General features: G+C 49.2%; 1 protein-coding gene across 2 annotated transcripts in view; it reads right to left on the reverse strand.

The window, feature by feature from the left end:
* Positions 1–18,273, reverse strand: part of NPLOC4 (NPL4 homolog, ubiquitin recognition factor) — a 50,161-nt gene that overhangs the window by 5,524 nt on the left and 26,364 nt on the right. For both annotated transcript variants that reach the window (XM_086356557.1, XM_086356556.1), the window contains 5 exons: positions 15,775–15,935; positions 5,940–6,011; positions 3,143–3,238; positions 1,883–1,999; positions 389–491 (listed from right to left, as the gene is read on the reverse strand). In XM_086356557.1, coding sequence (XP_086212683.1) covers positions 389–491; positions 1,883–1,999; positions 3,143–3,238; positions 5,940–6,011; positions 15,775–15,935 — 549 coding nt within the window. The remainder of the gene's footprint in view (positions 1–388; positions 492–1,882; positions 2,000–3,142; positions 3,239–5,939; positions 6,012–15,774; positions 15,936–18,273) is intronic.

Genomic DNA, 18,273 nt, shown 5'->3' on the forward strand with positions numbered 1-18,273 from the left:
CCTCTTTTTCCACCAAGAATACTCTGATGATTGACGGGGAAAGGGGAAAACAAAAGCCTGAGGAGCCCAAAAGCTGTCTGCGCTCAGCACTTAGGTGAGTGTGAAATTCCTGTTCACCTAAAACAATGACTTTCAAACTACTCCTAGAATCATGTACAAAAATCCATAGAACTGTGTATCCAAGATGTGTGGCCTTTACACATATGCTACAGTGATCAAAAACATCTGTGGGCCCCAGCAAAGGTCTGTCTGTGCTTGTTCCACTGCCCATGATGCCATCAGGATACATCTGGGCTCAGGTTTCCAGGGCCCAGGAAGAAGTACTGGGGCCTGAAGGGCAGGAGTCTGAGCCCTGGTCATGGGGGTTGCTGGAGGGGAGGACACTTACTGCAGAGCTGCTCGATGGTGGCCCATTGCTCAGACTTCTTCCAGGTCTGGGCAAGCTCCTCATTTCTGGTCCTCACGGCCTCCAGCAACAAGCTGATGCTGTCCTGCAAGAAACCAGAATGGAAGAGTCCAACTCGCTTCACTGACAGTAGACAGACTTGCTCACAAGTTTTTCCTCCCCAATATCAAGACACACTTAAGGGAGAATTGCGAATATCTCCCAGGCCGTCACATGAAACGCAAAACAACACACACTTAGTCTATAAAGACAAATGCTACATTGAGGTAAAATATAAATTCTTCCCAGAGAGCCCCAAGGTGACCACTGTGCTGCTCTCTCTCCTGGGCTGACTGCTCCACCCCTAGGTAGTCACAGCTCACAGGCCTTCTCCTGAGGGCCTGGGCAGACGGGCAGGAGCCCCATGGCCATGAGGCCCACCCTCGTCCCTCTCGCCTCCCTCAGTCCTCTGTCTTCATCACGTCTATATCTCAGTGCACTTTGCAACCTAGAACCCCAGGGTTAAAGTGCAGGGAACTAAATAGCTTTTTTTTTTTTTTTTTTAAATAGCTTTTATAATTAGAAACTTACAAAGCCTTCCAGGGGCTCTCAGGCAGTACCTTCAGAAAATGTTTCCTAACAGATGACTACAACAACAGCACACAGTTTCCAGTGAGAAGGCCCTAAGCTTTCACCACCTTCCCAACCAGACAGGCAGCAGCTGAGCCTGGGACTGGAGCTGCAACTCTCTGGGCTAAGCAGAGAAGGCAAAGCTAGTGTGAAGCCTCAGGATGCCCAACGTCAAGTATCACAAGTGAGCAGTTTGGACAAAAACAAACACAAGATCAACCCAGCAGGACACAAGAACAGCTACAGAAAAGCAGTGGGAGGAAGGGGCCTCGCCCTTCTACTCTGTCTCCTTGTAGAAATGCGTTTCCTTGGGTCTCAGGCAGAAAAAGGGCCAAAGTAAAAGGACAGCCACAACACAACCCATGCAAGAGGCTTCCTGATTGGACCTGCTACTCCTGTGCTGCTCAGAAAGCAGCTGCCATCTGTAACACTTCACCATCATCTCCCCACAAAGCATGTCCTAAAAACGCCAACTGTGCAGCTGTGCGCCCAGGGCCTGGATGTTGGCCAACCTTCTGGGCCAAGGTGATAAACCAGAGCTGATTCGGGAGAAGGGGAGATCAGGAAGAAGCAGAGGCTGGGATTCTCAAACTGTTCCAACAGGAATTTTTTAATTGCTGATTTCTAATGCTTCCCTTAGAAGGACACAGCTAAGCGGCCTCTGTGTCCCGTATGATTTGTCCTCCGTCATGGAGGGCAGACACTTTTGAACAAGCTGTTCTAGTGCAAACTCTAAAACTGAGAAAGTCACCTGTCAAGGTCCTTGTGCAAAGCTGCTGCCCACAGGACAGGTTAAGGGGGCCTTAGCTGCTCCGGTGCTGCCCAGAGTGCTCCAGTCTGAGGACAGAAAGCCCACCTGGTTCGTACCTGCAGAGGCATGACGTCATTGGTGACCAGGAACAGCAGGAGGTGGAAATCCGAGATAGTGTCCAGGAACACAGATGAGGTGTTGTGGGACAGGTAGGTGGCCAGGCTGTGGAAATCCTAGAGGTCCAGGTAAGGGGGGGAGGAGGGGGAGACAGACACAAGCACCCGTTGGTCCCAGGTCAGAGTCAGAGGAGAGCCACTGTCCTACAAAAACGAGACTGACCACATTTAGCGCTGAGGGATGGCCCACCCCCTCTCCTTCTAGAACCATTTACTGGGAGCCAGGGATTGAGAAACACAGCTGCAGAGGAAAACTTCCAGGAAAACACTCAGTACATCTGACTTACGGAAGAGTGTAAGCAACATGTCTGTGAAACTGACCCAGCTGTGAGACACATTCAAACTCACCTCTGGGGAAGAGTAGGAGTGGGAAGGCCACGTGGGGCTGCAGAAGCCCTGTCTGTCCGGGTGCACTGCTGACCACGGCAGCAGAGTAGTGAGGAACAGGAATTGCGGCAGAGGGACAGGGGGATTATATGACACTAACACTTTCAACAGGACTGAAGCAGGACATTCAAGGGTGCTACCCCAGTCAGTGGCTCTGCTCCTCCACCAGCACCTGGCCAGGTGGGCGGTGAGGAAACCAAAGTATCAGAGAGGCCCTGGACACGAGTCACTGCTTCAGAAGAAACTTTCAATGCAGACATTCTCTAACCAGGCCCATTTCTGCAGCACCTGTGATCAACTTGGAATGTGTGTTCACAGGCCACTGACGTGAGGACACGGCAGTCAGGGCAGTTCTGACTGGCCTAATGTGCAGGTGAGAGCCGAGGTGGCCAGGCCACATGAGGCCCCATGGTTTGGATGGTGCCAGAGAAACGTGGCAAGGTGATGTGGTAGAGGGCAGAGCACACAGCAAAGCAAGACACCGCCACAAAAGACGGCGCTTACCAACAATCAATAACCTTGCTGGAAGAGGACCTGAAGTGACCAATAAAACAGGCCCCCTGAGAATGGTCCTTCCGGCAAATCCGCAGGCCTGAGGACTTAGAGGGATTTGCCTCTATGCTCATCCACTGCCGCTGCCCTGGAGAGGGCTCATGAGATCAGCAGTATCTTAGAAAAAAGCCTAACCAGGCTTTGTCACAAGAACGAACGAGGAGAGTCAGAAACCTTGATACTTTCTGGAAAAACAATAGTGACACTAGATAAACAAGCAGCGGCGACTTTAAATTATGTTTCTAAAGACAAAGAGCTTACCTGTGTCTCACCCAGTACATCCCGGTTTTCAATAGGAAATGGATTTTGTGAAATAGAAAAAGTATAAACTGGATCCTTGGGGAAAGTTGTTGTGATCTAATGAACAAAAACACAAACCCATGATAAATTAATTGTGTCGTAAACAGGGATGTGGGCCCTGAGTACACCAATCCTTGGAGCCCCGAGCTGCTCACAGGAGCAAAGTCCTAACTGTTCTACCCTGAATGGGATGCTTAGCTCTTAGGACAGCCCCTAAATGAAAATTCTGAAACTGTGACTCTCAGAGGCAATTAAAGACTCATTTTTCATATCTGGTAAGACTGTGGTACCCGTGGGCAGTTTCCTAACTCCATCTCCACTGGGACGGCCTCTCAGCTGCTCTCCTGCTGCCAAGGGGGAGCTAGAGGGTGGGCCACGGGAAAGAACAGAGGCACGAGCGCCATCTCAGGAGCCAACGCTGTTCCCACCACCATGTCTGGAGGGCAAGTGCAGAACCAGTTCCTGATGGTTTTGAAAGCCATGGTGCCCTCCAGCGAGCTGGCTGAGGCCCCTTCCAATTCCCAGGCACCACTCCATGGAGCCAGGGCATGACCAGGCAAGAGGAGAGGCCAGGCTGGGGAGATACAGGGCATGGCTCTCCCCTGAAGATGGCTGGAGCCAGGAGCTCGCGTCCAAAGCGGGGGCTGAAACCCTGCAGGGCCTCAGACGTGGTTCAGAAATGACAGAGGGCATTTAAAATTCAAAATCAATAGAAGCTACAGGGACAATGGCAAATGTGCAAAAATCAATACAAATACAGTTTCTCATTCCTCCTGGCAGGTGCCCCTCCCCCCAAACGCACCCAAGTGTGCACCACCATCAGCCATCTTTTGGTTGACGCAGCTCTTCCTCTGCAATATGACACTAGCAGCAGATTACACCTCGTCCAGATTTAGCACAGCTATTCTGGTTCCTTCGGGACTATTTCTAAAGAATGAAAATGTGGTTCTGGCCTGTTTTCTGCATCAGTGAAGGCAGCGAGCTGTGCCAGGCTGGCTGGCCCAGGACCCGCTGTGCCCGTGCCAGCGCTGTGACAGTAAGCTGAGCCGTCAGCAGCTCCTTCACTCGAGCCCTGCTTGCCTTTTATGGATGAGACCACGTGGCCTCGGGGCACAGGGTGTGAACTCAGCACAGCGCCAAGTCCTACTGTGAGGCCTCGCTTGGTTCATCTGAGAGATACAGAGATCGGACAGCCCATGCCTCCTAAGGCTCTGTGAGGATCAAGTGTGCCCAGTCATATGGAGCCCGCAAAATGGGCAGCATACGTGGGGCTCAGTCTCAGCTGCCATCATGATTCTAGAGATGGCAGAGGGGCCACCTCACTGCAGAGACAAGGCCTGTGGTGGGCTCACACCCCTCCCTTTGGAAGGCAGATACAGGAGTGGACCGGCAACAACAGAAGACCCACTAGTAAGTAAATGTGGAATCAAGGGAACTATTTGTTAGACCTGTAACTGCCCCTTGGAGAACTTCAGAGCCAAGTTCACATGGCAGTCTGACTATCCCAGAAACCCAGGGGAGAGGATGCAGGGTGTCAAGCACTTTATTTTGTGCTCAAGCCCTGTCCCCACCCAGCCTGCCTGGCAGACAACCCCCTACATGCGAAGCACCTCCACAGAAGGCCTGAACGGCTGCCTGGCCACGAGGCTTATTTAAAGTCATTGAATGTGCTGATCAGGTGGGGGTCTGGGGCCGGGTGAGGAGTGAGCACGCCTGTCTGGGCACCTGCTCCAACCTCCTTCCACAGGAAGAGAGCACGTGAGTATCACAGGGTGGAATGCTTCCCCATCAACCAAATGGTACTGCAACAGCACTAAGGCAAGAGCTTAGCTCCTTCGTGAAAGGAAACGGGTGGGGAGGCCACTGGGAAAGAAGACCTCAGGAAGCTGGCTTTAAATCATGCAGACTCCCCCTAAGTGTATGCTCCATCAATCTGTTTTCATCTTAATTACACCCTAGGTAGTCTAAAAAGCAGATGCCTTTATGGCCTAGGTAATAAATATGTTCTCGGGAGCTGTCAGTGGGAATGGAGCGTTGGCGGGCTCAGCTCACAGGGACCCGCTGCTCCAAATGCAATGATACTTTACAGCCTGAATCACATGCCTGTCCTAGTCCAAATGCGGCCTGAATTCATTCTGGCAGGCAGCAGTTAGGAAACGAGCCACCTCCCGTACCCTGTACAGGACAGAGCACAGACTGCAGCAAATGCATCAGGCTCTGGTCCTGCAGCATGTGCTGCCCTCTGCCCACGACCACATCTCCGTGAGCAGAGCACACCTCCAGAAAGGAGCCAAGGCTTGGGGATGGTGTGCCAGTACCAGGTGCCTTCCTGGCTCCTACAGTGCCCTCCCAGAGACCATGCTGTCCCTTCACTCAAGGGCAGAGTCACGGCTGTGTTCCCTACGGATCGACTTGCAGCAGCCCATCATGGGCCTGGCTGTGGCGGCTGCTGTGGCCAGGGCAGAACCTGCGCACAGAGCCAGGGAGAGGCTCGCTGACCTCTGGGGCTGCTTGGCCTAGTCGGCGGTCCTCTGCTGCACTGTAGATTGGGAGAAGTTAACCCCTTAAGTTGTTTTTAAGGGAAAAAAAAACGAAAAGCCCTTAAGGTTTCTAGCTTTTCAGGGATGCCAGGAGCTCAGTGACTCAAACATCTCTGGGTGGCTATTCTGCGCAGGCAGAGGGGCAGGTGTTCAAGCGGCGCCCTCTCAAGGCCTCCCCTAGCTGTCCTGACCTCCGCGGGGAGATGACACACACTTACGTCTATGATCAGATACTCCACAGGCAGGGGGCGGGCCAGCTGGGTGATCTCGTTGCCAAACTTGTCTATGTCCTGAAACAGGAGACAAAGGTCCAGGGTGTGAGTGCTGACCTGTGATGGGTTTTCTGTCCACAAGCTTGTCTCACTCCTTAAATTACTACAATTCCTGTTGAAGTGTATGAAAAGCAGAGAGGAAAATGTGCACATTTTTGCAATGACTCTACCTTCCACCATTTCTTGGAGGCCACGACTCAAGAAAGTAGACTTGCTTTTGGCCACAGGTGTCTCCGCCCCTCAGCCTGGTGCTGAAGCTGTGGGAGACAGACCCCAGCTCCCTTGAGGACAGGTTCCTGGAAACAATGCCCCTCAGGCTGCATCTGTGCACCCCGCCTTCTCTATAAGCTCTCCCAGTCTCTCACCTGAATCCTAACTCTTAACAACCTCCCTCACACCTTTGGAAAACCCAACTTCATGGAAACTTAATCCTTACACATTAATAAACACACACACACACACACACACACACACACACGAGTACACATACTACTATGCAAACATGAAAACCCCACCACCAATCTGTCAAAGTCTAAACTTGTTTTGCTTTGTCAGATGCACGGAACATAAAGTTTAATTATGGGGAAAAATGGCCAGCATATGTTCATTAATCATAAAATGACAATTAGATCTGATTTATGTCAAACATGCTGAGTTCAAACAGAGCTCTCGAAATAAATTCATAAGAACCAACGCTTTTCATTAAAGATTCTGCAAGAGAGGGTCATATTTTCTATCTAACTCATCACTTAACATTATATAAATCATTCATTGAGTCATATATAAATTAGACATCCATAATTTCCAATTATGGGACCTTACATAAAAGTTTATGTTTATTAAAGCTCTCAGACCCTAATGGATGCCAAGCAGATCTCCCTGGGGCATGCAGGTGACGCAGTGCCACCCCAGCACATCACACCTTTTGGGGAAGTCAGAGGCCCATGCCGTCTTTTGAGACAACATTCACAGGCTGTCCTACGTTAAACTGAGTCTGTTATCCTAACCAGAAGTCTAGAGGCTCCATGCAGCCCTGCTCCTTTTTTTTTCTTCCAGATATTAAACTCTTTGGTCCATAGCACATTTCAGATTACCCACCTTTTCTCGGTTCACAACCCAGAGAGCTGCTGGCAAGCATGTGCCCCTCTGCCCTTCCAGAAACTGGTTCAAATACATCTAAGCAAACACATCTAACCAGCCACACAGGGAATAAGAGCACCAGCAGAGGACAGGTTCCTGGAAACAATGCCCGTTCTGTCTGTCCGCCCTCCTTGGAAGCTGGAATCCTGTCCCCTCCACCTGGGCAAGAATCTTTGGTCTTTCCGCATGCTCACTGCTGCAGCATATGGAGTAGGCTTGGCTTTCTGTGGCTCTACCAGCTTTGACACTGGCAGCCCAAGACATGAGGCTTGCTGAATGGGTCCTGGGCCCCAAAAGTGGTAGTTTTTCAATGGAGGAAACATGGTAGGAGGCGGGAATCAAACCCAATCAAACTACATCACCATTTCCAAAAATACATGCTTGCCCCTACAAGAAACAACCTGCAACAACTCACACATAATTAGCCCGTCTGGAATTCATCTTCAAATCTAATTAAGCTCTAATATGCAGAGACATTTTCACAGCACCTGTTCGCTTTAATCTTCCCCTCTAGGGATGTTTCTTGCTAAATGCCCCCCTCTCTTTTTTTTGTGTCATGCGATTCTCTTTCAAATTTAACTACCCCACTGTACCCTTCTGCTCCCCAAGAAAATAAAGGTGCTGCATCCCCCTCTCTTCCCTGGAGGAAAAGCAGGTACCTTCTATCTCTCCCCCATGCTTTCACGCAAATGTTTTTGCCAGCCAAGCCCTAGCCCCACACACCATTTTAAAAGGCAATTACTTTTTATGGGCGTTAGCAAATGTCAGGCAGAATACACTAGGAGGAAGACATCTTAATTCTAAGTTTGGCAGCCACCAAAGTGTCAGCAGTTTTATCTCCACCTGGAGCAAGACACTGGGAGAGTCAGAAATCGAGGTCCCTGATGCCTCGCTACCTCCCATCGGTCACGTCTACGAAACGTCAATGAGAAATCCAGGGATCTCTGTCTGTGTTAGGGATCTCTGTCTGTGTTAGCTCAGAGGCAAGCAGGCTTTGTGCCAGGACAACAGCAAAGTCCACTGACTGGGTGGCACCAGCTTGCTTTGGAAAAGGTGAATGAAATCCTTAATGTATTGCTTTTCTCCTTAAAGAACTGGCAAGAAGACAGTAAGTGAAACTAGCACCTTGATCTGAGACTTCACAGGATAAAGCAAGAAAAAACAACATTCTCAGGACAAAGTCTCTTAAAGAATTACCATTAGGAAGCAGTCCAGTTGATAAGCACCTAAAGAGCGCTTGTTAGCAACAAAAGACCAGCAGAGCCTGGTCCAGGCTTGACAGTGTGTGGATGCACCCAGCGGGCCCCAGAGCACACGGAGGGCACAAAGGGGTATGAGGACAAGCTGCTCTGCCCGAGATCTAACAGCCAGGAGGGGCAGAGGGCAGGTGGCACAGCAGCTGTGTCCACTTCAGACTCCAGATCTCAGTACCAGGACTCGGGCTCTGCTCCTCCGCAGCCCTGCCACCAAGGGTGTGCATGTCCAGCCTACTTCCACCCTCGTGGGGATCTGACGACAGACTTGTCATCTCCAGCTCAATGGAAAGAATGAAAGCCAAGCTCACAGGTCTCAGAGGCCACAGAATCCCTCTCCCTAGACTGGGATGTTGCTCAGTTTCTTCTCTTGCTGGCAATTTCTTGGTTCCTTGATACATTTTCCTGAATAATGCTGGAGGCAAACACAATCTCCTGTGATGAAAACACTCGTCTAGAATTCCCTGGTAGTCCAGTTGTTAGCACTTGGTGCTTTCACTGCCAGGACTCAGGTTCAATCCCTAGTTGGGGAACTAAGATCCTGCAAGCCAAGTGGCACAGCCAAAAATAAAAGAAAGTTTTAAAAATAAATAGGCAAAAAATAAAACATTTGCTTAAAAAAGTTGAACAGTGCAGAGTCTTGCCCTAACAAATATAAAACTGTATTATGAAACTAGATAAATGGATAAACATTATAAATATCAATACAAAATTAAATCAAAAAGCACTAAAAGAAAATATAAGTAAATAGATAGCTTTAAATAAAGTAAAGAATTACTTTCTAAGTATGATGACCAAAGCAGGAATTACAATTTAAAAAGATTAAGGTATCTCTGAATCAGAAAATGTTAAAACTTCCTTTGTATGTAAAGTTAAAGAAATGATATATATGACAAAGGGTTTACGTATAAAGACCCCTCATAAATGAACACAAAAATGATGAATCGCCTTACAAATACCTCAGGGAACAGAGAGGCAATTCACAGAGAAAACAGCAATGCACACAAGAGACTTGGGACAGAGTGAGTGCAGAGCACGGGGTCCCGAGGTCAGAGCATGGGGTGTTGAGGGCAGGGCCCAGGTGGGTGAGCGGACGAGCACAGGGCTGGTCTGCAGCACAGCCTCCTGTAGCCTTCTCGGGGAAACTTTGGGAGGCCACGTGAAACCCGTGAAATATAGGTTAACTTTTGACAAAACAATGCTGTTGGTTTGCTCAGAATGTCCCAGGTAACTCAGAACACACACGGAGTGAGCTCCGGATGAGTCACAAAGCACAGCTAGTCAGTGCCAGATGCTAGGACAAACCCATGTTGGGCTGAAGACAGGTGGGTAAATGATGGGTGGGACAGAGAGGACTCCACAGGCCTCCAGAGAGTGCTGGTCCCCTCCATAGCCACGACACCCCAGCTGCCTGTGTGCTCTCTCCTCCCCACCACAGCCACCTGTCAGCTCTTCCAGATCCTCATCACTGAGGCCACAAGCCCCTCATACCGGGAGAATCCACCATGCCACCCCCCTGCCTGGGCAGCCACCTCAGAGCAGCATTCCCTGGGGTCTCTAAGACCCTCCTCGTCCACTGAACAGTCCACCTTCTCTCCTCTACTTCCTGGGCTTTAACCTGAGGTGTCCTGGCAGATAACCCCGAAGAGGCACTCTTGGTTGGCACCTCTTGCCTTCCTTCCTGTCCCACCGCATCCAACTTCAAAACACGGGGACCTCTTCCCACCTTGACAGAAGGTGCTCCCCGGCCATTCTTTCACTGGCTCCACAGAGCTTCCCAGGACAAACAGATCAGAGCTGCAGACAAAGGTGGACCCTCAAGCTTTCCAGCCCTGTCCTCTGTGTGAACCCACACACAAATGTGTGTACATACATGCACCAACATCTACAGGAATTGGGATTTTTACTATACATACAGACACATTTTATTTTTAAAATATATTTATTTACTGAGCTGCGCCAGGTCTTAGTTGTGGCTTGTGGGATCTAGTTCCCTGACCAGGGACCGAACCCAGGCCCCCTGCATTGAGAGCAGGGTCTTAGCTGCTGGACCACCAGAGAAGTCCCATACAGATACGTTTTAAATCTTACTTCACGAGTTTTATCGCATATCTTCACATAATTTTCAAACACACATTTTTAGTGATCACAGAATATCCCACCATATAGATGTATTATAATTTAATGTTCCCGTTACTAGACTTTTAGATTGCTTTAAGTTTTTGTTACCACAGATAACACCATGATGAACAGCCTTAGACAAACACGAGTATGTGTCCTGTTTACAAGGTATATTTTAAATCAACCCCAAAGCCCACAGGAGGACTAAAAGGATTACTTAAATGTTTGCTTTCATAGGTCTCTTTGCTCAAACTGATATTTTCCTGAAATGTATGAGAAATGAGTGTGTCAACTCCTACAGGGCTATAAACAATTCTGAGAAGCCCTTCTAGCCTGCTCTCACTAACGGGCACATAAGCAATCTAAGAAAACAGCAGCATGATTAAGGAAATAATATGTTCCGGGACAAAAGGGAGCTCTCTTCTTAAGGGGAGGAAACTTACAAGACATGGAAATAAACAGCAAATTTCCAACATGATAAAGGGTACAAAGAAACAACACACAAAAAAGCCCCACAGCAAACTCACAGTTAATGATGAAATCCTGAAAACACATCTTTTTAAAAACCAGACAAAAGCACTGGTTATTCAACTCTTCCAAAAGCCCTAGCCAGCACAAGGAGCCAAAACGAAGGGAACAATCATCACTCCTGCATAATGCAGAGAATCCAGAACACATGTACAAATTAGAGGAACAAGTAACAGAGAGCTGAACTGCCCAGCGGTGCTCACTGCAGTATGCAGAAACCACAAAGTGCCCGGGAACAATCCAACAAGCAACGGACAAAACCTTCAGTGGAAAAATCCTGACTTTCTGAGGGACGTCAAGGGTATCGCTCGTGTCTGTGTGTGTGTCTCTGTGTGCGTGAGAGAAAGAGGGAGAGAGAGAGAGGGAGAATCACATCTGGGTGAAACCTGCAGGCTGGTCCTGAAGTCTACAAGCGGCAGGGGAGGGTCAGGAACAGTCCGGGCTTGGGGAGATAAGCAGGGCAGGGCTGCAACAGATCGGAGAAAAGTGAAGTTACAGTGACTTGAACAGCGAGGTACTGGTGCTGAGCAACACCAGCCAGGGGACAGAAGAGAGGACAGAGGTGAGGCCACGATCACAGAGATGACTGCTAATGGAGAAGCACCACAGATCAACAGAGAAAGACAGTTTTCCCAATAAATGGTGTTCACACAGAATATGGCTACAATAAATTGAGAGGAAAACTGGGCCCCTACCTTGGAACACACATTTGAAGCAATCCTGCTGCTGCTGCTGCTAGGTCACTTCAGTCGTGTCCGACTCTGTGTGACCCCATAGACGGCAGCCACCAGGCTCCCCCGTCCCTGGGATTCTCCAGGCAAGAACATTGGAGTGGGTTGCCATTTCCTTCTCCAATGCAGGAAAGTGAAAAGTGAAAGTGAAGTCGCTCAGTCGTGTCCGACTCTTAGCAACCCCACGGACTGCAGCCTACCAGGCTCCTCTGTCCATGGGATTTTCCAGGCAAGAGTACTGGAGTGGGGTGCCATTGCCTTCTCCGTGAAGCAATCCTATGTGGACTTAAAACCACCAACCTTAGAGAAGACAAGATAACAGATTTTCTTTATGATTCAAAATGCCAAACCGTAGAAAGCTGACCACATGGAAATGTAAGCTTTCTGCTTCAATGACACCACGGAAGAGAAGAGGCAGAGGTGTCACCCTCCTGACACAGTCAGAGGCAGGGAGAAGACTGAACCACCCAGGGAGGAACAGGAAACAGATACAACCAGCACATCACAGGAGACAGGACGGAGCAAACAAATGAAGAAAAAGGAGCCTGGCCTCACTTATGATCAGGATGGCACAATGACAGCTCAAGAAAACGCCCCATGGATGTCGGAATGGTGAGCAGGACTTGGGCCCGAGGCTGTGGAGCACGGTGCCTCACATGGCGTTCTGCTCACAGTGGACTCGTGCCAAGGCAACACAATGGCCACACACAGGTAGGTCTCAGGCTGCTCCAGGGTCAGGGAATGTGGCCTAGCTTGGAGGACACAAGAGCACAGTTTTGGGTCTACTGTGTGCAGCAACATGTAAAACTCACAGTACCTGGTTTAGGAAAACATACATAGGAGGTAAAACTAGAAGAAAAGCAAGGAAGTCATACTGCACTCCTTCTGGAAGCAGACAGGAAGACCCAGCAACTTCAGAGGCCACAGGAACGTTCTGGTTCTTAATTCTGGGAATTAGTATTTCTGCTTTTTTAAATTTCTTAAACATGTTTTATAAATAATCTTTTATATCTACTCAGTATTTAATTTTTAAAATTCTGGGGAAAGAAAAGAGATGGCAGCCTGATGCCTTGGAGCGATGTATGCACGTGCACTGGGCACGCTGGGCTTCACAGGCCTTTGCGGCTAACAGGGAGCAGCTGTCCATGAAGACACCAGACTTGCAGCTAATAGGGAGCAGCTCTCCATGAAGACACCAGACTTGCAGCTAACAGGGAGCAGCTCTCCATGAAGACACCAGACTTGCAGCTAACAGGGAGCAGCTCTCCATGAAGACACCAGACTTGCAGCTAACAGGGAGCAGCTCTCCATGAAGGCACCAGACTTGCAGCTAACAGGGAGCAGCTCTCCATGAAGACACCAGACTTGCGGCTAACAGGGAGCAGCTCTCCATGAAGGCACCAGACTTGCGGCTAACGGGGAGCAGCTCTCCATGAAGACACCAGACTTGCGGCTAACAGGGAGCAGCTCTCCATGAAGGCATCAGACTTGCAGCTAACAGGGAGCAGCTCTCCATGAAGACACCAGACTTGCGGCTAACGGGGAGCAGCTCTCCATGAAGACGCCAGACTTGCGGCTAACGGGGAGCAGCTCTCCATGAAGACGCCAGACTTGCGGCTAACGGGGAGCAGCTCTCCATGAAGACACCAGGCCCCACCACTGCCCCCAGGCCGGCAAGCTGTCCCCAGAAGGCTCAGGACCACAACTAGCAGGACCGCCAGGTCTTAGGGTCTGTAAGTGAGCCATTCTGCATTCCGAAACATGCCGTACAGACATATCTTGTAAGACAGGAACTTTTGGGGAGAAGATCAAACTTTCACAGTGGTTCCCAGCATGGTGTGATTTTGACGTGTGAATGTTTAATAATGGTTTAAGAGTATTTATTCAGAGTACCTGATGCACACAGAATTTGTGTAAGGGCAAAATCTGTGTTATCAAGCCAGAAATTGTTACTGAACACCACAGGAGAGAAAAGACAACAGAATTCTTAATCAAGACTCTTTGGAAGTGTTTCCTTTCAAGAATGATATGGAGAACCCTTTCCCAGAGCTCCTTACTGTCCCACAAATCTGAGGGGACGCCTGAGCGAGCTATCACAGGCCAGCCTCACTGTGTCTCTTCACTGCCACCAGCTGAAAGGAGCAGATACAGCATCGAGGCCTGCCTGCTCAGCGAGCATTTCCTGACAGGCTGCTACAGAGCAAAGACAGGTTGCTTGCTACCACAGTGACCCGGCCTTCCTGGCACAATGACAGTCCCTGCCCCCACTACCCTCAGACCATGCAGAAGCTCAGATTCAAAAGTAGAAGGCAGACCTTCATTCCAAAGAGCTGAGGGGGAGACCAGGGGCAGGGACAAGACCCTCAGGCTCTCGTATTTTTCCTTTGCACATTACCCACTGCCACAGACGCCCACAGCAAGAAAGATACAGCTTCAGACAGTCTCAGCCCCACTTGTAATCCCTGAGGAGGTGAAGTCTTTGTCACAATCATGTAGTGTCTAGCCTTCAAGTCACCACCAGGATGAGGCCCTGGAGCCCCTCAGCTCTGGGCGCTCTCCTGGGTGTCTGACATGTCCCATAGGTAGTAGGGTGTGTCCTTGGCACCGAATGCTATTCAGCAATGAAAAGAATGAAGCACTGCAGACTGCAGGCATGGATGAACCATGAGACACTATAAGTGGTGAAAAGTCAAGTCACAAAAGACCACACACTGTAGGATTCCATCAAGGAAACCAGAGAAAGCAAATCAGTGGTTGTCAGGAGTTGGGAGGACTGGGGTATAATTGCTAAACGATGCAGGGCTTCTTTTTGGGGGACAAAACTGTTCTAAAATTAGATGGTGGTGATGGCTACGCAACCCTGCAAATATCCTAAGAGCCCCTGAGCTGGGCACTTCAAATCAGTGAACTGTGTGATGTGCAAACTGCATCTCAATAAAGTTATTTAAAAACACAGCCTTGTTGGAACAATAAAAACAAACAGAAAAATGACTAGACACTGTTTAGTGTCTGGTCATTGCACACACTGATACAAAAAGAATGCTAGAAGAATCAAATCATTTTAAAGAAGCTGGCTCGTCACTCTTACGGGCTTTCACTGCTTGCCTATTTTTGGTTCCAGGCCCCTTCTGCCAGCAAGTCTTTGTGGCCTAAGTGCAGTGAGACCACAAGCCGAACGGTGAGCCTACAACTGGTTACGTGGTGAAAACATCCTTCAGCAATGGAGACGAGGTACTTCTCAGACACGAAAGCAGCCCTGCACCACAGGAAATAAAGGCTCCTCCAGGAAGAGCAGTGCCGGAGGGAAACTGGAGTCTGCCCAGGACGGGGAGCAGGCACAGAGCCCGACTGTGACCCCGAACAACTCCCACGAGCAGGACGGGAACCAGGTCACGAGCCTCCAGGAAAGTACCCAACGCGGACTGTCCAAACCAGATCACAGCTTTCTTTATTGGGAGGGGGCAGGGGTGTGGCACGCCATACAGCATGCAGGACCTCAGCTCCCGGACCAGGGATGGAACCCGTGTTCCCTGTAATGGAAGCCCAGAGTCTTAACCACTAGACCACCAGGGAAGTCCCTACAGTTTTCAATAAAAGTCATTTTTATAGCTTTCACAGGAAACAGATTTAGAAATGGATGACTGGATCTCCTCAGGAGGGCCCCACTTCTGTCAGGCAGCTCCAACCTTCACTCCTGCTGAGGCCCACAGGCGCCAATTCTCCTTTTCAGAAACTGAGAGAGTCTGTGCTGCAATGGTCTCACTTGTTATGCACCCCAACCTCAGTGTGCAGCATCCCCACTTCTGCTTATAAGCCCTGACACTACACAATCCTGCATAGTCAACAAAAGCCCTGGAAAAGGTACAGATTCCTTATCCACAAGCTGGCCTCTAGACGACCATGGTGGACCCATGGCCAGAATGCACCAAAATTAGTAACGTCCAGGACAGGTCAGCGTCCACACTGCTCTCCATCCACTTCTCTCTTCTGGTACCATCGCACTTTTACCTTATAAAACACATCAGGCACGTACTGCTCGCTGCTGGACTCCTTGGCATAGCCGAGCTCAGGGGCATCCTTGCAGGGCAGCAGGCATTCATCTCGGACCAGGGCCATGCATTGATTGGACACCTGGTACCCTTCAAAGTGGACCTGGTTGTCGGGGCCACCTGCAAGAGAAAGACCTTCAATGAGAATCCACTGGAGGATGTTCAAAGCAGTGTCATTCCTCATCTCGGATTTGCAGAACCAACTCCCGTGTATGTGTCTTGGGTAGAATCAAAAAAGTTCGACTGCAGCTTCATGAGAGCTGTGGGCACAAAGCCGTGAACACAGGCTGTGGAAATGCCACTGCAGCTTCTCAAACAGGCCCACCAGCAACATGCTCTCTCAGAACTGGAGGTATGACTGTTAAACCTTCTCTAACACCCATCCAAAAGCACACTTGGGCTCCTGGATTTTAGTAACACAGGGATGTGAACAACAGAGCCCCATGTTCCAGCAAATTTCATTCTTGAGTGAATGCAGGAAGACGGATGGGAGTGAATGGGAGAAGACTAGTTACGCTAGTTATCTGCACACTGCAGAGGGCAGTCCTGACCTCAGACACCTGGACAGCCGGCATATCTGCGAGGCAGACGTGGACCCTGCTGCAGCACTTAGGCGGCCACTCTCCCTGCGCCGAGCCCTGCCCTCCATGCTAACCTTTCTCAGGTCCTACTCCATAGAAACCTGCCTCAGGGTTACAGTTCAAGATGAGGGTAAAACCCATGGAGGTGGTCAGGCAGGACCAATCATTCAGCCATCTTCCTCCCCTCCAGAATCAGGGTCACACCCTGACAACTGCGATAGCTTTGGAGAATTAAAAAAAACAAAAAGCTCTCAACATCTCTAACTTAGCTTCTTTATAAAAGGAGGATAAAGTACCGATCAAGGAACACCATCCATCTCCACCCCCAAGGAAAGGGAGAGAAATTACGCATCTGAGCATCTCACAGCACTACCAAGGACAGCTCAGCCCAGATCTGAAAGGACTCTAACTGCAGATCTTATTATAAGTGATTTACTACCTTACAGTTTTAAAACCTGTCAGTAAAGTGCCAATTTCAGAAGCAAAAATTCCACGGACAATCTGTAATTTCCAAATTCCCAACAACAGGTATGACTCAATAACTGAGAGTACAGGCAGCTCCTGACTTGGAGACTATTTATAATTCTAAACATGTACCAGTTCTTTGGGCTCATCAAATAATTCCCCATAGAAACAGTAATTAAAGGGGTTAGGTTACCATGGGAGCCCATGGAAGCCTAAAACAACAGTGCTCACGAGAAGCAGTTCTGAAAATCTGTGGAGGTGACTTTTGTTTTTCTTAATGAAGTTGGGCAGGGTGGGGCAGGAGCTGCCAGTTTTAGCAGGCTAGAGTCAAGGTGCCGGACGCCCTGCTATGTTCAAGTAAGTCCCTCACGACTAACAACCGCTCCACATCACACCTGGCCTTGAAATGTCCTGTGCACACTCCTATAGGCAAAACCCGTATTTGTGGAGACCTGGGATTAGAATCGACTGCATTTTATACACAACCACAGAAATATACTCATAGCTTTAACAGCGTATCATCTATGAACAGGATACCGTATAAGCTGAGGAAGGGCCCTGCCTGGCTCAGAGTTCTATGGAGGGCTGCTGGCTGAATGTCTAGGAATCATGTCACTGATGCCTACAAAGGGCCCGCCCACAAGACTGGCAGCCCTCCACAGTGCTGTCCTCAGCAAGCATCAGTCCCCAAGCACTTGCTGGCTCATGGAGTGTACTGTCTTATTACACGTTCCTTCACTATTATTTTTCCTTAATGTTACAGTCATCCTACAACTCTGCTTTCTTTTTAGAATCAGGTGTGTAGGCTGGTATATTATCTATGAATTTTACTTTCTGGATAGTAAAGACGTGTCATAAATGTACTGAAGAGCAGGTATCAGGTCTGATAGGTTTGAGAACCACCAGCCTAAATGCCTAGACCCAGAATCTCAGCCTAAATGAAGCGAGTGGGGGTTATGTGATGTAGGAAGTTGAAAGAGAATACTTTCCTCCCGTGTCAAACAGAAAGCTGGCTTGGCAAAATTCTGATAATGTACAACCTGTCTCTTCTCTGCTTTCCCCCTTGGCTCCTGCTGCCCTGAGCGTTCTCATCACAATAGGTTCCCTGCCCCATAAGGCCCTGGTAGAAGGACTCTATGCTACAGAATTAGTGCTTTCACTAATCCCTGTCCAAACTCCCATCCACTGCCTTAAGCACCTGACCCCGTTAATTCACGTTAACATGTGAACGATGCTGCCATAGCCTCTTGTGCCCCAAAGTACATTCATTTCAAAGAGAAGGTGCCTGTCACTCTAAATGGATCGCAAATCAAATGGATCTTAAAAATTCAGACAGCATGAAAGATGTTTTCCTTCATGGTTCCCATGGCAGTGGTAACAGGCTCAGCTGGGATTAATAGGGGATATAGTTA

This window comes from Bos grunniens, chromosome 19, assembly GCF_055505025.1.
Source record: "Bos grunniens cultivar Pamir isolate PY7600 chromosome 19, Bosgru_T2T1.0, whole genome shotgun sequence".
NCBI classification, from domain to species: Eukaryota; Metazoa; Chordata; class Mammalia; order Artiodactyla; family Bovidae; genus Bos; species Bos grunniens.